General features: G+C 40.9%; 1 protein-coding gene across 3 annotated transcripts; it reads left to right on the forward strand.

Annotated features, from left to right (window-relative positions):
• The first annotated feature begins 153 nt into the window (after window positions 1-153).
• Window positions 154-24,239, forward strand: ttpal (tocopherol (alpha) transfer protein-like). 3 transcript variants are annotated; one of them, XM_039735671.1, is made up of 6 exons: window positions 154-240; window positions 3,791-3,892; window positions 5,107-5,560; window positions 14,341-14,534; window positions 16,261-16,371; window positions 23,763-24,239. In XM_039735671.1, exons 2-6 carry the CDS (start codon window positions 3,875-3,877, stop codon window positions 24,039-24,041), a joined length of 1,056 nt encoding a protein of 351 aa, XP_039591605.1. In that variant the 5' UTR covers window positions 154-240; window positions 3,791-3,874; the 3' UTR covers window positions 24,042-24,239. The 3 variants fall into 3 exon arrangements, with proteins under 3 accessions (XP_039591605.1, XP_039591607.1, XP_039591606.1); XM_039735672.1 differs by lacking the exon at window positions 154-240 and adding an exon at window positions 247-414; XM_039735673.1 differs by lacking the exon at window positions 3,791-3,892.
• Window positions 24,240-25,281: the final 1,042 nt, after the last annotated feature.

A 25,281-nucleotide genomic window follows, 5' to 3' on the forward strand; every position in this document is an offset into this window, starting at 1 on the left:
ATCTTTATCCATTACTTCACTCCACAGCAGTGCCACTCCGAATATGGCGGCGACGTTGACGTACGATGCTGCTGGTCATGCGACGTCTAGTAATTCTATGTCTATGTTCTTACTCACGTCACTCTGTAGCACGTGACCGGCCACGTCACGCTCGTGTTCTCTCCCTCCCAACCCGGAAATAAGAACGATAGTCCAGTGTTGTGGAATCTTTGTGTCTGTGGTCGGCACCAGGATGTTGAGGTAATTTTTGAAAGTGGTTTTAAAGGTGCAGCTGAAATGGCAGTGAGAACAACCGCAATAAACAACTTCATATTTTTAACCGATTGCTTTGTTATCCTTTTTCGATAATGTTTTTCGGCATAATTCAGGACTAACTTACATATTATGCTTTGTATAGGTGACTTTAAGTTGTAGGTAAGTACTCTTAATTTTTTGTTGCTCACAACAGTATTATTATTGTGTGGAATTCTAGGTTCGTTTGTGTAAATGAATATCTTTTCAGAATTACAATTTTTAAATGTGCTCGCAAACAGATTCAAATTATCGAGCAAAGCCGGGCCCGAGTCATTTCTCAACAGTACCTGGTGACTTTAATCGCGTTGATAGGCGTACACCTCGTACGAGCCGGAGCGTCTGGAGTAACCCTTGGTTTATGTTTTTTAAAATGGTTAACGTGTCTGACACATTTTTCGGGCTGTTTTGAGTAATACACCCCTTGTTGTACGTTTTGCAATGTTGTGCATATTTACGCAGTGACAAAAAACAGTGACAGGCAAAACCTTGTCGAAAAGGTGGTAATCTGGCACTGTAACAAATTCGATGGGCGGTATTAATCATTAGACTGTTGGTAAAGCAGTAAATAACTTGAGAGTTGCAAATTGTTGCTTATTGGAATTTTCTATTGTTCAGAGTCATACTGTGACAAAGTTGACGTTCACCTTGTAGTCGTCTCATTTGGAGACCGATGGGAAGAACTGAGAAAATGACTTATTTATTAAACCTGTCAAGAAATATCTCGATTTAACTGGTAAAAAACAATTTGCTTTTAAGCCAACAGTCAAACAGAAGAAAAAATATTTTTACTGTACATAACGGAAGAGAATCCAAAAGGAAATGGCTAGGGCTTGAATAAGCATCTTGATAAACAATGCATGAACTTCTCAAGCCAGAATGGTAGATCTGTAAGGCAGCAGTGCCCTTAATGTCTCGTGATATAAATACGATTTTTTACGCGTTCCCCCACATGCCTGCATGTTTCTTTTTCACAACACATGCCAAGGACATATGTGTTAAGTTGATTGGTGATTCTGGGTGGGCCAAACGTTCGCGTGTGCGTGCGCTGACGTCTGGTTTTTACTGTGCGTCTGATGCTGCTGGGATAGATTCCTACATACTGGGATTAGATGGAGCAATTTTGATAATATTGTCTTGTGTTTTATAAACAGCATGAAATAGCATCCATTTAAATATAGTATTTTTCACGCTAGATTTAGCAATTTTTCTTTTAGAAGAAAACACTGGACCTGGAGGGTGGTATTTGAAAGCATCCGATGTTCAGAATCTTGTAGTACAAAGTTATCCAAAGGTTACGATAGTCGCATATTACCCAAGATACTACGTTAGATCTGTCAGAGTGGGGCATAAAACAATGTCCAAGTAAAAAATAGTAAAATGATACATTAGTAAAGGCGTCTGCAGCAGAGTGATTGAAGGTGCTTTGCTGAAAAGTTTTGAAGAAAACCCACAAGAAAACACAGATACCTGTAAACTAGCATGAGAATTATTTGCATAAAATTTAATTTGTACCGTACAATTTTAGTGCATCATTAGAGAAATCTCACATAAAATGTAAATATAATAATCCACATCCAACACACACACACACACTTCAGAAATTCAGGCTTGGGTGATAAGAGAGCTGCTGCTGTCAATAATACACTCGTAGGTGACAGTAACATGTAATGAGATCTTCTCTGTTGTATCGCCGGTTTACATTTAAAACTTTAACATTTGATTAGAGCACGTCCAGCTTGTTGTGTCCACCTAAGGAATTCCACAGAATGATGTATTAGTAATGTTGCTATGTATACCTCTATTGTAGGATAGATAGTAGTAATATTACTACAGTGAGTGTGGGGGAAAAAAAGCTAATAATTCCATCTAATAACAGCTCAGCCTCAGTAAAACAAAATGTGGAAGAGATTTTAAATTTTAGCTGTTGGCAGACAATCAGTAATCTTCATGTTACTCTTATTTTGACAGCCACAATCCCATGGTGCTTTATGTTATGGAAGTATATTGCAATTGTAAAATATTACATTCTCCAGCCTGTTTAATCTGTTTCATGGTTGTGTGGGGCAGGATCCCATCCTGGCAACATTGAAGAAAAGGCAGGAAGCAATGTTCAGAGTAGAACAATGTACATCTGAATTATGAATGCAAGTCTAGATTTGCTCTAGTATTTGTATATAACCTTAACAAGTTGCCCATTTTGGTCTTAGTTTTCAAATTAATTTATTTGATATTACCTCTCTCTAAGGTCCCACATATGAAATTTTCAAAAGAAATTTACAAACGAACATTCATTCTAGGCAAGTCAAAGACTAGAAAGACATGCGAAAACTCAAAGCTTGGTGTAATCCATTGTAATGTGAAGTATTTAACAGTAAGAAAAACTGAACATTCAACGTAAATAGCAAGTTAGTAATTTGTTTTTCATGGTTAATTGTAGCAGTTACTTGTGAATGTTAGATCGTTTGTCCAGAAAAATGTTTGTGTAGAGCTATTTAGGCATTTTATAAAGTTTCAGTTGTCCCTTGAGTATAAATGATGCTCATTTTTTTGTTTAGTTCCAAGCTTGTGAGATTAAAGAAAGAAAAAAATGAGTTACTTGATGTTGGATACTTGTGCTTAAAGGCTGAGGTTTGGTTTTGCTGTAACTATTTGGATATCGCATGATATTTGATTGAGCTGCCATTTGCTGTAATAGTTGTTTAAGTCATTTGTGTTAGATGCATAGATTCTTTTTTCCCCCTCTTTTTTTCTGGCTTTGTTCTGTTCATTCAGGTTTTTATAACAATGTGTGTACAGTATTATGTCCATATTGTGCTTGCAGGGTTTGAGGTTTGGACTTTTACTGGGCCACTGAAGGGCATACTCAATTTTGTTTTTGAATCACTCCATTGTTCCTTTTAGACTATTGAAGGGTTATTCTTCTCCCAAGCTTAAAAAATGAACAGGCTGACTTAAGCTACATTGAAATTCTTGCATAGTCTCTGATGATAAAACACATCCCCATATCATGTTATTGCTAATGCATTTTTTTTCATAAATAGGTATTTTTAGAACATAGAATTTTGAATCTCCCCCTCAAAATTTCTCTAAATTTTAGCCTAAATATAGATTTAATTTATTCTCATGGTTTGTGTTGAAATTAAAGACCGCAACTGAACAATTTTTTGTGAGTAATGCATTCTGTTTTGGTGCTGTTGACATAGTTTACCGGTGAATATTTTCTCCCAACGTGGCCTCTGAATTCTGTAGGTCTTTCAAGGTGAATGTTGGCATCTCAGTAGATTCTACTGCTGGGCTGAATGCTAATTTTTTTAATAGATATTCAATTTTTTTTTAACATTATGTGGGTAGCATGATGCATATTCCTTTTCCTTGGTTTGTGAAATAAAGTTAATTGAAGTTGTCTCTAAACAGTTTGATAAAAGTATGTATGTTTTTGTAAGCTTTACATTTTTTATTTACTTTTGCCTTTATTTTTATTCTTTTTTACTTTTAGGTTGAATGTAGGACAAGTATGTTCTAAATAGACTGGCATTTTTAATCCAGTTATTGTGACCATAAATTCTTCCATGATGGACATATGGGGGCAAATGGGAAGGTAAATTACGTCATCTTTAGAGCTTGTGAAAACTTATAGCTTTGCAGGAATCTGAATGTTTATGCAAGCAGCATATTTCAGTATTCAGCAGAGAAAAGTCTGCTGACAAATTTTTATCCTTTATATGTGATTTTTGCAATAAAATAAATAAAATCTGGTTACTTTTACAGGGCATTTTCTCTATGCTTTAATTGTTTACCAGTTGTTTGCACTGCTTTTGTTGTAGCTGAAATATATATCGTAATCAGTAAAATGTGCAATGAAACTAGGGATTCACTACATTTTGCACACAAACTTACCCTTATTTGTCTTTTTTGCATGTATCAGTTCTTCTAAATGATGATTATATATATATATATATTGATATATATATAGTAAAAGAACGAGTCTCAACACTTTCAAAAGGTTTGGGGCAGCCACCCGTATATTGTTCCTAGCTGCAAAGGATCATTTTGGGTACAACAATGCTGTTTATTCGAGTTCCATATTGAACTGTTTAAGTTAGCCAAGATGGAGGCTATTATGTCTTGTAACCTGGACGTGACGTCAGTCTGGGTGCCGGGACAGGAAGTGACGTCAGGTCAGGTAGGTGTTCCCGTATTTGATCTGCAGAAATAACAGAGAAAGGTTTAGAGCACCCCGCCACCCCCTGGCCTGGCGGGTAATTACCTTCACTTGGTCCCTTCTGCTCACTCCTAGTCCCACGTGTGTGACTATATATATTATATTATATTTTAAGAAGTGTAGTATAGGTTCTCAAACTTTCAAAAAGTGCTGTAAATATACTTATATGTATAACTGTACATATGCTAGATTAAAAATTTGTTTAGAAACAACAATATTTATTTATATAGGACGTTTTCATACAAATGATGTAGCTCAAGAGAAAAAAAACAAAATCTGCAGGGGTACTGAGGCCACAAGACCACCCAGCCCCCTCTAGGCATTCTACCTACCATAAATGACCTCAATCAGTCCTCATGGTTTTCAGGCTTCACATGGAAGAACTTGATGGTGATGGTCATGTGGACTTCTGACCTTTAATCCTTAATGTAGGAACCACATGGTGCTTTGATCAGGTGGTGGTGGCAGCACAGATCCCCACCACAGAAAACTGGGAAAAGAACAGCAAAGAAAGTAGGGGTTAGTACAGATTTGGTAGCCACCATGAATGATATTTTCAGAATATATCTAATCTTTCTTTTCTGTTGTAGAGAATTAAGCTGATGGAAGAAGAACAATGCTTGACTAACAATGGACTATTTAGAGATCCTGCCATGGAAAGCCACGACTTTTCCTCATCTAGAAATAACTACACATGTACATTAACACCCGAGCTCATTGCCAAAGCAAGAGAGGAGCTCCAAGAAAAACCAGAATGGAGACTTCGAGATGTTCAGGCTTTACGTGACATGATCCTTAAAGAACACCCACATCTTAGAACTCGCATTGATGATTCTTTCCTTTTGCGATTTCTTCGTGCCAGAAAGTTTGATTATGACAGATCTCTGAAACTTCTTGTGAATTATTATGCAAGCCGCCGCAGTTGGCCTGAAGTGTTCAAAAATCTTAGACCATCAAATGTGAAACATGTATTGGATTCTGGCTTCTTAACCGTCCTTTCGCAGCCTGATCCTGATGGGCGATTTGTTTTGTGTCTTCGACCAGGTAACTTTTTTTTGGTCTTTTGTTAAAAATATTCAAGGTTAATTAAGTGCTTAATTGTATTTCAATCAATTTATGCAATTTAACCTCAATTAATTACAATAAGCATTTTTGAAAGGTCTGAAGCTTTTACTTAGTAAGTAAATGGAGCATGCCAAGCAATGCAGTGCTTTAGCTACTTAGTTATTATCTGTGGCTAAAAGAAATTAATTGGATAATTTATTTTGTTTTAGATGCAAACTGTTGGATACATCTAGTCTTTCCAAATCTCGTTGTATTATTGTGGTATAGCGGGTCCACAGCTCACGTCAAGAGGCCAGTTTTAAATAATCGCATTGCTTGCAGCTTAGCAAGGGGGTGTGGTGGTTAAGTGGCTGAAGCAGTTCCAGGGGAATTCGTGGTGTGGGCGTAAACCGTCCACATCCATAATTGTTCCCAGGAGCTGCTGATTGCTACAGCTGCCACATCCTCTTCATAAATAGAAGTGCGGGGCGGTTTGGAGGAGAGAAAAAGAAACAGAGGTTGCGGGAGGGAGGAAGAAAGCAGGAAGCTGGTAAGAGAACTGGTGTGAGCGAGAGAGCAATATTGAGTGTGTGCTCACAGGCAGGCAAGCAGCTGGACAGTGAGCCCCAGTAGTGGTGTTTGGCCGACACTCGGTAGGGCAGAAGGAAATGGTCGCTCCAGCTGGGCGATCAAGAGCTGGAGTGACCAGAAGTAGGATGGCTGGCCACGTAAAGCCGAGAAGAGAGTCGGGAGGCTTGGGCAGTGAATTCCCTGACGTGAGTGTCCTGGTCGCCAGGGAAGCCAAGTCTTGGTCTGGAGAGTGTGCGACCGAAGCCAGGAATCGGGAGGCCTCCAGACCAGTGGAACCGGAAAGTAGAAAGGTCAGCTGCTTGCTCCATTTGTTATGCCTCACTGCTGCGCTCACTGACGGGTTCAAGGGTTCCCGGAGGCAAGATGGGAGCATGCAGTGAACCCTCATCATCACAATTATGTTTTGTTATACTATACTGTTAGTATTAGAAGCTGCTGATATTTCTAGGATTCACAAAACATTTATTTTTTGATATATGAAACGCACCGTTCACAACATAATTCTAAATGTCGACAGCAAGAAATAATTAACTTTAGTTAGTCAAGATCAGTCAACAATTCTTGTATGAATAATTGGCAGACAGGCACATCTACCGTATGTTTCATTCTGGGATCGTAAGGGCTTCAAACTGAATAAAAGCCAAGTATTAACAGTTTTGTTTCATTAGGTCATTTTGAATGAGAACTTTAGAAAAATTAGTTTATACTGCATTTCAGAAAGATATTTGGCTAAACTATTTTTGGTATATCAGTGTAACTAACCTATTGCTTTCCACTACAGGATCTGTGTACCTCATTTGTGTTTGGCTTGGCTGAAATATTCAGTGTAGGAAAGCACAAATAACCAAAACAAACAAAGAAATTCTCTGCTTAAGCTAAATTTCACAGAGACTGAGAAAATATAATATGTCAAAGAAAAATTGTTTATGAAGTTGTAGCCTATCAACCATCTATCCTTGCTGTCTCGTTTTACACCCTGATGTTAAGTATGTGCTGTTTGTAGATTCCTCACAATTCTGTTTGTTAGGTTTACTTGGTCAAAAACATCGAGTGCCTTAATTATAACAGTGCTCAAAATGCCTGTAGTGCTAAATGTGTCTGTTAATTAATGCCATTGGTAGTTTTAATCCACGCAAAGGGAATGCTTCATTAAATGGAGAAAAAAGGAATTCTGGATCAATAATGTGGTTTGTTCATCCCAGTAAATATATTTTAGCTATGTAAATGCGCAAATACACCAGTAAACCACTGTTAAAACCACTGATGGGTGAAGTGAATAACATTGATTATCTCTTAACAATGGCATCCGTCAAGAAATGGGATATACTGTAATAGGAAATTAGTGAATAGTCAGTTTTTGAAGGTGATGTGTTGGAAGCAGGGGAGATGGGCAAGTGTGAGGATCTGAGTGACTTTGCCAAGTCCAAATTGTTATTACTAGATGACTGGGTCGGAGCATCTCCAGAATGGCAATGGAAGAACGTGGCCTGCTCTGATGAATCTCCTTTTTGTTTCGATCATGTGGACGGCTGGGTGTGCGTGTGTTGTTTATATCTGGGGAAGAGATGGCAGCAGGATGCACTATGGGAAGGGTGCATGCTGTCCTAGGCAGTGTGACGCTGTGAGCAATGTTCTGCTGGGAAACTTGGGTCCTGGCATTAATGAGGATATTACTTTGACTCATACCACCTGCCAAAATATTGTGTCAGACCATGTACACCTCTTTATGGTAATGGTAATACCTGATGCCAGTGGCTTCTTTCAGCAGGGTGCAGACATTGTTCAGGAATGGTTTGATGAACATTACAAGCAGTCAATCCGAGCATCTGTGGGATGTATTGGTAAAACATGTCCAATCAGTGGAACCCCACCTCACAACTTAAAGGGTCTAGTCCTAAAGTCTTGTGGAGTCCATGTCGCGATGTGTCAGTGTTGTTTTGGTGGCACAAGGGTGGCATGTACTGTATTAGGCTGGTGGTTTTAATGTTGTGACTGATTGGTGTTTATGTATTCCTATATACAGCCTTTTTGAAGATGGAAAATTAGAGTTTAGTGTTCAGCCAGAATACCTCTTTACACTGTCAACAAAGTCTGATTCATGTATGAGGGATTTCCAGAAAAAAAGGTCACAAGTGCCCTGGAGGATGCAGGGCATTTTTTTTCGAAGGTTGGCATACCTGCGTGTAGGGGGGTCCTAACGGTTATAATAAGCCGGGACCGCGTCAGTCAGTTGTGAAATGTCATCACAGCAAGCAAGTTCGTCAACCTCTGCTAAGGCCGTTTGCTCCACCTACCGCCGATGCAAGATTTGTTCGGTCATCAAGTTCCTCACTTTGCGTCGCGAATCCGCAGCCGAGATCCATCGTCAGCTTGTGGAAACCAAACTGAAAGAATTCTTGGGTGGGGAACGTTTTTCCAACGATGAGGAGGTGAAGGAGACAGTGGAGAAGTGGCTTTCGGAGGTGGAGCGGAGTGTATTCGACGAGGGTATAAAAAAGCTGGTGCCTAGGTTGAATAAGTGCATCGAAGTTGACGGCGATTATGTTGAGAAATAAACACATATTTTGGAACATACCCTGTAAATTTGGTTGAAATATATTCATTTTTAGATTTTTAACAGCTGTTGTAACCTTTTTTTCTGGATATCCCTCGAAGTTGCACTTTTCAAAGAGATGAAAGGGCTTATGTAAATTAGCCATTTATTAATTAAAATTATACTGATTTGTTTTTTTAATATTTTGAACAATAACTGAAAATAAGATTAAGTGGTTTCATAAACCTTTCAGGTAGAATATAGACCAGCTAGTATTTAATGTAAAGGCTGCTGATCACCTATACATTTAATCTGCAGTATTTAGTGATGTCTGTGACACTTGATCCATGACTGCATTCATCTTTATTACTTTACCTGTTGAAGACAGGCAGTATCAAATATTTTTAAAATGTATTTAATATAATATCTCTTGCCCTACATGTACTAGGGCTGTCAAATTAGTCAAAAACAGATTAAAAAAGGACATGTTCAAACTCAAACAGACAAAATAAAATAAAAAAAAAAAAGAATCCTAGTGGTACTCGGGGAACACCGTAGGGTAGTATTATGGCCGTCTGACCTTTTTTTTTCTTTTTTTTTTTTCTTTGATTCGCTTGCAACTTAAAAAAAAAAATCTTTGGTATTTTTGTGAGCGTGACCTGCTTTTATTCAGGTCCTACCACACTATCTTAATTGAGTTTAAGTCAGGACTTTGGCTAGGCCAGCCTAAAACATTCATTTTGTTTCTTCAGAGCCATTCAGTTATAGACAGTAGTAGAAACAATATGATGTTGTATTTTGTGTCTCTGTCCTGCTCTATCAATTCATGGACTGATGACTGGACCGTTGAAGTGCAGAATTCATGGTTCTTTCAGTAACTGCAAGTCTTCCAGTCCCTGAGGAAGCAAAGCATTCCTACACATCAAGCTACTGTCTGCATGTTTCACTGTAGAGACAGTACACAACATAAATGAGTACACCTTACTCTGAACATATCTCTGTCAAAAACGGACCATTACAATTCCCTGCAAAATTTAAATAACACCAAAAGATATGTCCTCAATATCAATATAATAAGTAAATTAGACAGCATTGCATTAATCAAGAATGGTAAAAATGAGTACATCCTTGAGTAAAATTATACAAATATGAGGTATTATAGTACTTAGTTTGTATTAACTTACTTTTTAGTACTGCATTGATCCTTCATAACATTGAATATACAAGTTTACATCATGATCAATGTTTATCCTGTTCCATTCCCGGAGAATGAGCTCCTTGAGTGCTTTGATTTTTAATGGGGAATTCTACACTAACTTGTGTTTTCAAAATTTTCCACAAGTGCTCGGTGAGGTTAACGTCAGGCAAGTCCAGCATGTTCACTTTGTGCTTCCTTAAGAATTTGGTAGTGGCCTTGTAAGAATGATTGGGTTCATTATTATGTTGACAAATTACCCATCAACCAAGGTTTTAAGAGAAGACAGCATCTTTTCTTTAAAGATTTTGCAATACAGTAATCCCTCGCTATATCGCGCTTTGACTTTCGCGGTTTCACTCTATCGCGGATTTTAAATGTAAGCACATCTAAACATATATCACAGATTTTTCGCTGGTTCACGCTTTCTGCGGACAATGGGTCTTTAATTTAGGTTACATGCTTCCTCAGTTTGATTGCCCAGTTGATTTCATACAAGGGACGCTATTGGCGGATGGCTTAAAAGCTACCCAATCAGAGCATGTATTGCATATTAACTAAAACTCTTCAATGCTATAAGATATGCTTCCCGTGCGGTGCTTGTTTGCTTCTCTCTATCTTTCTCGCTCTCTCTGCCTGACGGAGGGGGTGTGAGCAGAGGGGCTGTTTGCACAAAGGACACGGATGCTCCTCTACAAAATGCCGCTTTATCGCGGTGCTTCTGTATACTTAAAAGCATGTATTGATTTTTTGATTGTTTGCTTTTCTTTGCGAGCGCTCTCTCTGACATTCTCTGCTCCTGACACGCTCCTTTATGATGGCGCTCCTTTGAAGATAAGATATGTTTGCTTTCTTTTAATTGTGAGAAAGAACTGTCATCTCTGTCTTGTCATGGAGCACAGTTTAAACGTTTGACTAAAGGGTGTTATTTCATGTCTAGAGGGCTCTAATAATGTTAACAGGGTGGGAGAGTTTATAAGGGCTTAAAATATATAAAAATAACCACACAAACATATGGTTTCTACTTCGCGGATTTTCACCTATCGCGGGGGGGTCTGGAACGCAACCCCGCGATCGAGGAGGGATTACTGTATGTTTATGAATTCATGATGCTTTCAATGAACCACATTTATTCCACACCTTCAGGACTCAGACATCCCTATGCAAGAGCTCTGCCACTGTGATGTTTTACCTATGAGAACCATACACTTCTCACTATACACCCCAAATACAACGACATACATTTTGGCCACTTATCACATCCAAAAACATTGATTTTAGTCTAAAACGACTGTGGACTGTGTCTTTAGCTTTCTTAATAGGGGTCTTTGCAAAGGCTGAAACAGGCTGCCTTGTGCTTTGGTATCAACAGTGGTTTCCTGAAAGTACAACAACCCTCCACCTCTGAGGAGTGTGAGTCTTACTGTATGCAAAACAGTCACTCCTGTTTGGCTTTACATAACATTTTGCCAGCTTTGAGGCTTTTTTTTCCTCTGTTAGGAAAAGACTCCTCACAAAATGATGGCCTGGAAAATTTCATGGTGTTTGCTACAAATCTATACTTTTTGAATTTGTGCATCAGTTTTGCTATTGTATTTGGCTTAATAAGGGTGATATGCTAATGTTATTGTACCCTTGTCCTCTTTTGTGTAATGAAATAATTTACCTTTATTAAGTCTATAGGCAATAATTTAGGAGTGATTTGATGGGAAAGTACAACTCTTAAGCTGAACTGGCTACCCCAACTAGCCTTAACAAACCAATTTTATTTATTTATTTATTTATTTATTAACAATATGGCTTTTTATCATTGCAAAAAAGTAATACTTTTCTAATCAGTATTGGTATGTTTGGTTTCATTGGTAACTGATAAACCAGTGTTGCTGACACACTACCATCATATTATAGGAATCCAAAGCTTTTACTTGTGAAGAGATAACTGGATTAGTTAGGGTTAGATTTCAGAAGTGGTGTACTCGTTCATGCTGTTTACTGTATGATATACTTACTGTCGCATGCTGTCTTAGTTTTATGCCAGACATTCTTTAGACTTGTCTGTCCATTCAGAATTATTTGATAACCAGTAACCGTGCACTGCACAATAAACATGCAGTGAACACACTTGATTTGAGCATTCCTAGTTTTCATCCTGTTTTTCTGTACGTTTAGCATTTGTTTGCTCAGAGGTTGATGCACTTACTGCTTCCTGAGCAGCTCTTCTTTTCTCCACCCTAGCGTCCCCCTTCTTTCGTCGGCATCTTTTGCGTTTAAAACTGATTAAGTCAGTGTTTTGTGTTGCAATTACTTAGTACGTTTTCTTTATTTTTCACTTACACTGGCACTTAAGTCTTCAATTCGCCTAAAGAATGATTTTAAAATAGGTAGGGGAAGTGACAGCAATGGTGGTAGGGATGAGAACGGCGCCACTATGCATGCATCGCATGGCCACCCTGCTGGCTGCTGGCGAAAGTTGATTCTACAATAAAATAAAAAGAGGAATATCCTTGGAGGTCAATCATCATCCCGAAAGCGGATAGTAGACATCACGTAGTATATGTGTACCAAATTTCAGGTCAATAGGACCAACAAATGGACAGCCATGGTAGCGTATTATATATAAAGATGCTTGGGTATCATCCAGGTTGGTCTTTGCAAATACAAGACAAACACAATTTTATTTTTGTATAGCAGAGAGTCCCACTTTGCTACTCTCCCATGAATCAATTTTTCACTCAATGTCTTTCTTACTATAGAGTAACGAACACTGAACTTGGCTGAGGCTAGACAGACCTACAGTTCTTTGTGTTTTTTAGAGATCCTTTGACTGCTTGAACGAGTTGTCACTGTGCATTTGGGGTAATTTAGGCAAGTCAGCCTTTCCTGGGAAGATTCAACACTTTACCAGATGTTCTCCATTTGGAGATAATGGCTCCTACTTTGGTGCAGTGAAGTCCTATATCTTTATACATGACCTTGTAGTACTGTATCTTTCCTCATTGGTAATTTTCCTCATTTCTTCTGCAATTATCTTTGACCAAGGCAGTGTGTTCATCTAGAAACCTTGGGGTGACAACTTTAAGGATCAAAATAGGTGAGGTTAAGATTCAATAGGGCTGGCTGTAATTGGATGTACCTGTGTTCAGTTATCTGACTCTAGCTATTAATAACCTCGTCTGCTCTTTAAGTAAGCACAGTAAGGGGGGTGATTACCTTTTCATAATTCCTAGTGAATAATAAGCAGCTTTGTTGTTGTATAGAAAATATCTGCAAATGACAAGAGTTGGACCTTAGTAATTATTGTTTACTATTTATCCGTAAATAATGTCTACTCATTTTATGTTGTGATTAAAAAATTCAGGTGCTAGTAGAAATAGCTTTAATAAAAATATATTGATTATTATTGAAATGGTCTGTTCACTTAAAACCACAGGCAGTGTACCAGGACTAGCATGCATATCCCTCTATTATAAAAATAATTCTTGAGAGGAAGACTAGGTAAACGAGACGTACTGTGATCTTCTCAGAAGACAATTTGACATCCTGCGAGGCAAGACCGTGAGACAACATTTAAAACATGTTCACAGACATCTAACGTAGCAGTTGTTGAAATGCTTTTGGCAGACAGACATCATGTGCTCCCGGCTCTTAAAACAATGACAAGCAGAACACGCAGCTCACAGCAGCAGCAAGCCAGCAGATGATCCGACCGCTTCTCCTTGGTGTGCATTCAGTCCCAACCCCTTAACCAACACCAACACCACAATGCAAGCAGCAGAGATGCAAAGTGGCAAGAGAGCAGCTTTTAAATGGGCAGGCTTGTAAATGATCGACGCGCAGCACTACAATAAAACACGCAGCTCGCCAGCGGCAGCAGCCGAAAGACAGCAGCTGATCCGACGGCATCTCCTTAGCGTGCGTTCAGCAGACCCCCCCTTCACAACGCGAGCAGTGTTATACATCCTGCGAGAAAGAGAAAGAGGAAATAAAGGAAAAGTATTGTTTTTACAAAACTTTTAAAGTAAAAGTGAAAATAATGCATATGTAACAATTCCTATGAAAATAGCAATCTCTTTAAATTGTATATCCGATACAAGTGAGCAAAGAGAGCAGGGGCCGAAGCCCCCTAGTATATATAAAGGTTGACAACCACTGCACTAAAGAATTTATATTTTTAAAAATGCCTTTATATTCTCAGGTGTTGGCCTTTTTTTGTAAAAATTAATTAAAAAATACTTTATCGTCTGAGTGAATTTGTTTATGCTTATGTGTGCCCGGCAATAGACTGCTACCTGTCTAGTGCTGTCCCCAGAATCTTGAATTGGATTAAGTCAACTTGAAAATGTGTACAGAGATGCATTTTGTGTGACTGCTTTACAAATTAAAATTGTTGTATTAGTATACAAAGTCTAAGACTTTGAATTATACTTACCTACGTTCTAAAATTCTACTTGCTTTTTGCAGGGAAGTGGAGACCAAATGATTACCCATTTGTAGATAATATTCGTGCTATGTACTTGACTTTGGAGAAGTTAATTCAGTCAGAAGAGACTCAGGTCAATGGGATTGTTATTCTTGCAGATTACAATGGTGTTGGTCTGTCACAAGCATCCCATCTGGGGCCTTTTCTAGCCAAAAAAGTGGTAGGCATTCTCCAGGTAAGTCATGCTTTAAAATTTCTGTACATGCTTTTTGCCTCAAATATGTGTTTCTGTGTGGTGCATGGGAATCAGTAGTGTTGTTGTGCAATTTTCTGGTTTCACAGTAAAGATCGTATGTAAAGAAAAACCACGGGACAGCCAAATATTCTGATTATTACTTCAAATGAACAGGACTGTTTTGAATATACAGTGCCCTCCATAATGTTTGCGACAAAAACACATTTTTCCTTGGTTTACCCCTCCGCTCCACAGTTTAAAATTGCAAATCAAACAATTCAGAGATGATTAAAGTGTGCATTGCAGACTTTCATTTCAGGGTATTTCCAAACATTTAGCACCATGTGGAAATTATAACACATTTTATATATGGTTCCCACATGTCAGGGCACCATAATGTTTGGGACAATTGGCTTCACAGATGTTTGTGATTACTCAGGTGTGTTTCACTGCTTTATTAGTGTAGGCATAAGAAACTTTTGTCTGCTTCTATCTTTTGGAGTCTGTAATTGCCATTGTTCAACACGAGGACAAGATCTGTGCCAATGAAAGTCAAAGAACCCATTATGATTCTTAAAAACAAGAATGAAACCTTTCAAGACACTGGTAAAGCCTTAGGTAAGAACCAAAGTCAGCAGTCTGGAATAATATTAAGACGAAAGAACACACTGGTGAGCTCAGTAATCACAAAGGAACTGGTAGGCCATGGAAGACCTCCATTGCTGATGACAGAAGAATCCTTACTATGGTAAAGAAAAAGCCCCAAACACCTGTCTGACAGATATGACAGTCTTCAAGAGGAAGATGTGACGACTATCCACTAAAAACTTGATGAACAGAAATACAGAGGCCACACTGCAAGATGCAAACCACTAGTTAACCACAAAAACAGGATGGTGAAATTAGAATTTATGAAAAAGGAGTTTAAAGAATTCTGGAAAAAGTCTTGTGGACAGACAAGACAAAGTTAAACCTCATCAGAGTTATGGCAAGAGCAAAGTGTGGAGACGAAAAGTAACTGTCCCAAGATCCAAATCAGAACCACCTCATCAGTTAAACATGGTGATGGGGGTGTTATGGCTTGGCTTCATTGATTATGGAACTGATTACGGCAGTCGCACAACAAATTCTAAGGTGGATAGAAATGTCATACCTGCTTAAATTCCATTAAATGCCTTCAAACTTACTGGATGGCTATTGACTGGCCTCAGGTCTGTTTTGTCACTCTTCTCCTTGTAACTACACAAGAAATTGGCTCAAATCCATTAACCAGGAAAGAGCTTTTACAAACTGACTTGTAAAGGGGTATAGTAATTAGAATGATTGTGGTTTAACATTTTCCAATTCTAAGTTTTAGTAAAGTTCTAAATAACTATTTGGGTGGGCATTTCAGGAATAGATTATAAATGTAAAAAGTACCTTAGAGCTGTTTTTCTTATATTTATATAAAAGAAGCTTTCAGTTGGACAGGCAAGTGCAGCTTTGTAGGTTTATATCAGATATCAGAAAATGACAGCTATGCATCCATTTTGGTGGTGAAAAACTGTTTATTTATCTTGTGTATATTTCCTTAAATGAAATTAAGAAAAAAAGCTTAATTGTCTGTATGTTATAAATTACATAAATATATTAAAAGTAAACAATAAATTCATTATAAAATATAAAAAAACAAAAGTTTTAAACCATATCATATTCTTGTCCGTTTTACTAGTTTCTTATATTTCAGGATGGATTTCCAATTCGAATAAAAGCTGTAAATGTTATTAATGAGCCTAGAATATTCAAGGGAGTATTTGCCATTATTAAGCCATTTCTGAAAGAAAAGATGGCTCAGAGGGTAAGTTGACTTCATTTGATCACATGGCAGTTTCTATGCAGTAAACTGGTCTGTTTGGTTTGGCCAGTTTTTTTTCTAGAGCGGCATCGGTTTGTTTGTCCATTTGTGTTGCACATTGGAAATGCATGGCATGCTGTACTCTACGTCACAAAGTTGATGGCTCATTTCCCATCTATGTAAATTTAAAGAAACCTAAGCAGTGGTACTGTGTACTTTGTGATGGTTTTCCTCTGTTCAACTTTATAAAAATTAAGGTTGATTGCTTTGTTATCTCCATGAGTATAAAGGAAAGCTTTTTTATGAAAATAAGTCAAATAAGTTCAATTTTAGGGATTTCAGTGTGTTTTTTAGTTTCTATATAAAGTAATAATATACAGTATTGATTTTTTGAATTTACACAATGCAGTATTTAGCATGCAGTATGTCATCATAATTTAATGTTTTGATCATGTGCCTGTGGAAGTGATGTAACTTGACATTATGGCTTTGTGTTTCAGTGCACAGCATTTTTCACTTCTTTACATTTTGACCCTGTTAATGTGGTCACAGTAGTAAATAAAAGAAAATATAATAAAGTTAAAATCTGTAAACACCCTAATACATTCAAGTGTAAAAAATATATTTATGAGACTGCTTCATCTGTTTAAATTAAAGATTAAAAAAAGTTTGTAACGGCCGACCCCTTATTCCCAGCCGGCAGCTACACCTCCAAGACCTGTGGCCTGGATAATTTACTGAGAAACCTTTCCTGTCAAGCCGTACTCCTACACAGATAAACTTTCTCCACAATCGACGGTTTGAAATGCAAAGACACATAGGCAGAATGTAAAATTAAACCGGAATAAATGTATTAAATGAGATAAGACACGCCACAAGACAAATGCACACCCAAATATTCCTCCACCCCAACAATCCCAAAGCAAAACTGAAAATATATATACAAATCCCCTCCCTTGTCCACGTAACATATAACACACACCACACAAACGACAAATGACTAGCAAACGGAATGATCGTGAACTTGAGTCCGAACATGAATAAATGTCCTGAATACGGATACTGATTAGCGGCAATTGTAGTGTTTGTATTTCCCGGCGTTTGGAACAACCTCACCGCGATTCCTCGGCGTGTGGCGAATGATGATTCGACCCCGGGGTCTTCAGCGGCAAGCAGGTTGAAAGGCAGTCCGGATGAATGAAAACAAACTGGATCCAAGCGCAATGAAATGAATCGGCAGGCAGTTGTAGTCGTGAATGCGATATTGGTTCTCCTCTTTCTCTCTCTCTCGTGCTGGTTCTCCCTTCGTCTCCTTCTCTTCTCCTTAAATAATCCGTGACGGCAGTAATTGATTGATTTGATACACAGGTGCTTTCCAGATTAGTGGTTGTGAACTCCTCCCATCATCCGTCCTCCTTTACGGGGACAACATTAACTGATACACATACACGCAGTCAATGGGACAATGAAACGAGACACACACAGAACTGACATTTAAACACTAACTATGTGGCACCGCTACATTCCCCCCCCCCAACCTTGGACAAGGGAGGGCCGGCACGGCTTGAGGTTGGCCACATGGATGGTGTCTAACTTGGAGGCAGCGCCGATACCCCTTTGGATCTGGAAATTGACTGGACCTGTTTGATGAATGATTTTAGCTGGACCTAACCATTTAGGCGCTAGCTTGGCGGAGAATTTTCTGCTGGCATCTGAGAGATGGTGAGCTCTAATCCAGACCAAATCACCCGGCTGGAAGTGCGCTTCCCTCCGCCGGGCATTATACAGCTTGGCGTGTCTGGATGTCGAACTCACCAACCTCCCTTGGATTCTCCGCCGTAAACCCTCTACCTTAACCAAATTATTGTAACTGGTGGTTTCTGGACTAGGGGTGCTGGGAAGGAGTCGGTCGAGTGGGCCCTTAAGCTGTCTGCCCAGCGCAACCAAAGCAGGCGTCTCACCTGTGGCTTCATGCACCGCGTGTTCAGGGCAAACCGGAGCTCGGGAGCCATTTATCCCAGTCCTGATGGCGTTCACCCACATAGGAGGCGATCATGTTCTTCAGGGTCCGTTCACTCGCTCCGCCATGTTGGCCTGGGGATGGTAAGCGGTGGTGAGGTTTTTCTTCACTCCCAGGCTGCATAAAGTTCATCCAATATGGAGCTTGTGAACTGCGGACCCGATCCGAGATGATGTTTCTTGGCACCCCCCAGCGGGTGAAGATTTCATTTTTCAGGATGGAGCATATTTTGTTAGCCCTTGCATCGGCTAACGCAAACAGCTCCACCCACTTCGAAAAATAGTCTACTACTACCATCAGGACGGTCTTCCTCGAGCTGGTGATAGGAAATGGCCCCATTAGGTCGACTCCCAAAGTCTCTCCTGGTCCATCTGCGATTGTCGATTGAAGTAATCCCGCCGGTTTACCAGGTGGGTTTTTTCAGTTGTTGGCAGGTCACACGTCTTCACGTGGTGGCACACGTCTTTCCGGACAGACGGCCACCACGCAACCCCCAGAATCTTTAATAAAGTTTTTGTCCTTCCAAGGTGACCACCTAAAGGACTGTCATGGTAGTGCTTCAGAAAGTCGGGACGAGCTCTTCCGGGACCACAAGTTGATGTTGCAGACCCCCAAGGGTGGATGGAATAGTCCTGTACAAGACCCCCTGGAGGTCCACAAAGTGTACCCGGTCAGTCCGCTGTTGCTCCAGCCCTTCCCTGATGTTCTGGCAGAATGGACTGGTAGCTTGTGCTTGGGCCAGGTCTTCAAGGCTCCTTGGCAGAGGGAGGATCATCTTTTTCGCCTCTGCCAAACACACCATCCCCGACGGCTCCGATACCCTAGACAGTGCATCCGGCACGATGTTACCACAGCCCTTCCGGTAAGTCACCCTGAACGTAAAATTCTGGAGGCGGAGGACCCACCTGGTCAGACGGGAGGAGGTCTTCGGGTGATTGAACACCCAGGTCAGAGCGTGATGGTCGGTGTACACTTCAATTCAACCCTCCAGATAATGTCTCCATTTCTCCACAGCCCACACGACAGCCAAGCACTCCTTTCAGCTGTCGAGTAGTTCAGCTCAGCGGCGCAAAACTCGTGAGGCGTACGCGATGACATGTTCAGCCTGGTTAATTCTCTGAGTGAGCACGGCGCCGAGCCCCAGGTTGCTGGCATCAGTTTGTACCTGGAAGGTGAGCTGTGGATCTGGTTGGGCCAGAACGGGTGGCTCTTGTAGGTGGCTCTTTAGTCGCTCGACCGCGTCCTGGCATTCTGTGGTCCACTCCCACGGGACATCTTTTTTTCTAAGCTGGTTCAAGGGAGCCGCTATATCTGCCATCCTGGGAATAAACTTATGGTACCACCCACTAACCCAAGAAAACGCTGCAACGACTTCAAATCTGTGGGCGGGGTACTCCCGGATGGCCAAGGTCTTCGGGGTCTACAGCGCCCCCTCCGATGAAAGAATGTGCCCGAGGAAGCGTATGTGGGGTTGAATGAAGGTACACTTCTTCGTGTTCAGCGTAAGGTGCGCTTGATGTAATCGCTGGAAGATGGTGTCTAAATCCCGGAGATGTTGATTTATAGAAGGGGAGTAAACGATGACGTCGTCGATATACACGAAGCAGATCTTGCCTATCAACCCCCTCAGAACCTGCTCCATGAGCCGCTGGAAAGTGGCCCCAGCATTTTAAGCCCAAAAGGCATGACATTGAACTGGAACAGGCCTTCAGGGGTGATGACTGCCGTCTTCTTCTTCCTCCCCTCGCCCATCGGCACCTGCCAATAGCCACTGCGGAGATCTAATGTGCTGAACACTGCAGCTCCATGCAGTGACTCCAGGATTTCATGAACCAGGGGCATGGGATATGCGTCCAGGCTCGTCTTCTCGTTAACCCCCCTGTAGTCCACACAGAAACGATAGGAATTATCCGACTTCTTCACGAGGACCACAGGGGACGCCCAGGAGGAGGAAGATGGTTCTATTATTCCCTGGCGAGCATCCGATCGAGGTGTTCTTTAATGACGCCTCTTCAGTGGAGAAACCGTAAGCTCGGTGCCTTATAGGGACTTCGTCCAAGGTGTGGACCATGTGGGTCACCCCACGGGCAACTCCTAACTTCTCCGTCCACACCTCGCCCACTTCTTCAGCCCCGGCCTCACTTCTTCAGGTTGTCCCTCCACTGGGGCTGCCTCCGAGGTGCTTGCGCTGCTCCTCACTGCTGCGTAGAATCCAAGAAATTCAGAGCCCAGATCTCTTTGGATTTGTAAATGAATTCGCATATCCCTTCCCCCAGTACCGTATACCCCCTGGGACTGAGATGGATGGTCATCCTCATGGTGGTTAACGAATCCAGCCCAAGGAGTAACGGAACTGACAGGTGCTGGTCCTCCAGGACATACGTATCCATATCCCAGGTGGTGGCGAGTACACTGTACCTCAAGGGGACTCTGCCCAGGGCCTTGTGTTCACTCCCATCCGCCAATACAAATCGGACGGACGGGCAGATGTTAATTTGTCTGTCGGTCGGCTAATCTTCTCCCACTGGCTTGAGCGGATTAAAGTATGATGGCTCCCGTATCCACCACCGCATCCATCTGCCACCCCGCAGCATCACTGGGACGATCAGAAGGGACGTGCTCGCTTGCATAATGGCGAGATCGGCTTCCGACCGCAAGGTTTGGCTCGTTGTGGTTTTAGGGGCTGGGTTTCTCGTGTACTGGCCTGAACTTTGTGCCAGTACGTCTTTGAGTTTCCCAGTCCCGCTCCACTTGGGAGCCTACCCTCACCAAGTCCTCCACCGATCCCACCACCCCTGAGACTCCCAGCTAACCGCGGTTACAGGCATTAAGGACGCGCGGACCACCTCTTCTTCAGCCATAGCCGGCCGCCACTTCAAACACAAAGCCCGGTATTCATAGGCGAAGTCCCGGATGGTTTGTGAAGGTAGTTGCACCATGGACCGCAGCTTGTCCTCCAGTTCGGTCTCGTAGTCTTCCGGAAGAAAGCGCGAGGAAAGATCGACGAAAGGATCCCCAGTCGAAAATAGTCTTCTTGGCCGCCAGCCACCAGCTCCGCACCGTCCCGAGAGGGATGTCCCTATCACCCCAATTAGCTCTTCCGGGGTTAGAGGGTTAACGGCCAGGTACGCCTCCCATCCTCCACAAAGTTCAGGACATCATCGCATTATAGGAGCCCCTAACTTGGGAAAAGACAGGCGCACCCCAGGAACAAATGGCCGATTGAGGTATGCGCCCTCCCGAGATACGACGGCGTTGAATGATGGGGCACGGTCTTATCTTCTGGAGACACCTTTGACTTCCCCTGAAGAGAATCTTGCCAGCGTCGATCCGCCTCTGGAGGCACAACACATTTCCGCCCAGGAGTTGAACTTGCTCGTTGATGTATTCTTTCATTTCCTCCTGGGAGCTGCTGATGCGAGCCCGCAAGGCTGCTTCACGCCAGCGCATTTCGCAACCTCGCGGATCTTCTCCTCCAGCCGGGTCATTTGTTGCGCCAGATCCTCCCACAGAGGCGAGACATTTTCTAGGCCTTCCTCTTCAGGTCCATGGTGATCTTCAGGTACAGCGACTGCAAAGAATCCACCACCTCTCGCACCGCTGAACACGCTCTGACCGTGACGTGCTGCGCTCCGGCTACTCCATCATCACACCGAGGCGAAGCAATGGTGTCGTCCTGCTCGGCACGCCCTAAAGACATATTAATTTGGGAAAGTTTAAAGGCAGACAGTGATCAAATAAATAAAGAATCCTCAGAGAGGGCACCACTTATGTAACGGCCGACCCCTTATTCCCAGCCGGCAGCTACACCTCCAAGACCTGTGGCCTGGATAATTTACTGAGAAACCTTTCCTGTCAAGCCGCACTCCTACACAGATAAACTTTCCCACAATCGACGGTTTGAAATGCAAAGACACATAGCAGAATGTAAAATTAAACAGGAATAAATGTATTAAATGAGATAAGACACGCCACAAGACAAATGCACACCCAAATATTCCTCCACCCCAACAATCCCAAAGCAAAACTGAAAATATATATACAAATCCCCTCCCTTGTCCACGTAACATATAACACACACCACACAAACGACAAATGACTAGCAAACGGAATGATCGTGAACTTGAGTCCGAACGTGAATAAATGTCCTGAATACGGATACTGATTAGCGGCAATTGTAGTGTTTGTATTTCCCGGCGTTTGGAACAACCTCACCGTGATTCCTCGGCGTGTGGCGAATGATGATTCGACCCCGGGGTCTTCAGCGGCAAGCAGGTTGAAAGGCAGTCCGGATGAATGAAAAACAAACTGGGTCCAAGCGCAATGAAATGAATCGGCAAGCAAGTTGTAGTCGTGAATGCGATATTGGTTCTCCTCTTTCTCTCTCTCTCGTGCTGGTTCTCCCTTCGTCTCCTTCTCTTCTCCTTAAATAATCCGTGAATGCAGTAATTGATTGATTTTGACACACGGGTGCTTTCCAGATTAGTGGTTGTGAACTCCTCCCATCATCCGTCCTCCTTTACGGGGACAACATTAACTGATACACATACACGCAGTCAATGGGACAATGAAACGAGACACACACAGAACTGACATTTAAACACTAACTATGTGGCACCGCTACAAGTTGCCTTTTAAACCTGAATTTGAGTTTTTCACTTAGGAAATGTAATAAAGTTAAAATCTCTTAATGCCTTAATACATTAAATTGAGAAAATACAAAATATTTATGAGAACGGCTTCATGTGATTAAACTTAAAGATAAAAAACATATAAACATAAAAAGGCGTCTTTTAAACCTGAATTTTTAAGTTCTTAATTTAAGTTCTAATTATTTGGATACTTGTAGTAAATTCAGAATTACACATTAATGATCTATAACAAGTACAGCAACAAGGTTCAACCCACAACATTTTATATTTAGCTGTTGCTTGTGGGCAGAAAAATAGTAATCCGTGCCGGTGTGTGTTCCTGGTGTCAAATCTCTGTCCATATATAGTGTCTGTGTGAGTGTCCTCTGTGTACTGCAGTTTCTTCCTGAATTTCTACAATGTATAATTTTAGTGTGTACTTTACATTCATTTTTGATTTTTGTTTTTGCCTGGTATGCATGTTTGTATTTGTGCCTTTTATTTAACTGATGTACAATCCAGAGTTATTCTTCATCTTATGCCCAGTACTGCTTATACTAGATAAAATATCAAGAATTGCAGGAGTTTAGTTAGATATTTATTATACGAGACACTTTTTTTTATTTTTTTGCATAATCTTTAATGTTTACATATGTTGTAACATTCAGAAGAAATTATTAACCCAAGATTAGCAATGTACGTATTCAGGTTTTACTCTCAATGATCCCTTCTCTCTATTACAGTTTATTCTTCATGGTTCAGACCTAATCTCTCTTCACCAGCGGCTTCCCCGGGACATTCTTCCTGAAGAGTATGGTGGCACAGCTGGAAAACTGGATCCTTCAGAATGGTGGAGTACCTTGCTGAGTTCAGAAGAGGAGTTTGTTGCTGAGTTCTGCCAGTCATTCCCACTTGGGAACACCGATTCCAATGACCCGTTCATTTTTGAAGGGGAACCTACCCAATCTCATTCTGAGGATTCTTACAGGGGATTAAGGTCACAGCTATATTACTGTTACTGACAGCCCAGCTTTATTTTGTGCTGTTCTCAAAAGTGTTTATATTTTGCGGTAACTCACTTGAATCTCATATACCCAGATAAAACCAGTGAAGGGTATTGATAACTGTTTGTTTTACTGGGAGTTTTGGACCGCATGGTACACAAATTGGCAATGCTTTAAAAGAAAAGATGAATAAACATTATGTAAATTGTCCCAGTATTTAAGGACTCTCTGTAAGCACTTTTTTTTTTTTAAAGTAAGAGAAAAGTCACAGATCTTGTATGGATTAGTTGAAGTTCAGACTTGTATATTGCATTGCTTTGCACATCATGTTATTTTTAGTGGTTTATAAAAGAGAGAGAGCAAATTCAACAACAAATTAACTTGTGAAAGTGTATGCATTGGTTTCATTAAAACTAATAAGGCACAGATTAGTAGTGTAAAAAAATCACAATACTTAAGACCATCTAAACATCCATCCATCCATCCATTATCCAACCCGCTACATCCTAACTACAGGGTCACGAGGGTCTGCTGGAGCCAATCCCAGCCAACACAGGGCACAAGGCAGGAAACAAACCCCGGGCAGGGCGCACACACTAGAGACCATTTAGGATCGCCAATCCACCTGACCTGCATGTCTTTGGACTGTGGGAGGAAACTGGAGTACCCGGAGGAAACCCACGCAGACATGGGGAGAAAATACAAACTCCACGCAAGGAGGACCCGGGAAGCGAACCTGGGTCTCCTAACTGCGAGGCAGCAGCACTACCACTGCACCACCATGCCGCCCACCATCTAAACATTCATTAAAAATTTTTAGAACATGTGATTGGCTTTTATAAGCTAGGACTAGTATATTTGCACAGTAAAATTTACCATTGTTGTGCTGCTTAAGTGATGACCATTTTTCTTTTCTTACAAAGAATTTTTTAAACTAGGACACTTAGACCTTAGTTTACTGCTATAGTTTTATTCCACCATTCTGGTATTTGTGTGTGTGTGTTCACTCAGTATAAACCGAAACTACTAGAGGGAAGGTATTTTTTTATTTTTTCAAATATACAGTAGCATATTGTCATGTAAAAAATTATGTATTATCATTGAGATGTTTTATCTTTTTAACATATGTGGATGTATCAAGGTTTACTCTTCATTTAAACAGTATCTTAGATAAAGGTGATCTAAGAAATGTCATGACCCATTTATATTTTGTAGTCCAGTGTATAAATAAAATAAACCTGGGGACAAATAGTTGTAT

The sequence above is a fragment of the Polypterus senegalus genome, chromosome 14 (genome assembly GCF_016835505.1).
Source record: "Polypterus senegalus isolate Bchr_013 chromosome 14, ASM1683550v1, whole genome shotgun sequence".
NCBI lineage: Eukaryota > Metazoa > Chordata > Cladistia > Polypteriformes > Polypteridae > Polypterus > Polypterus senegalus.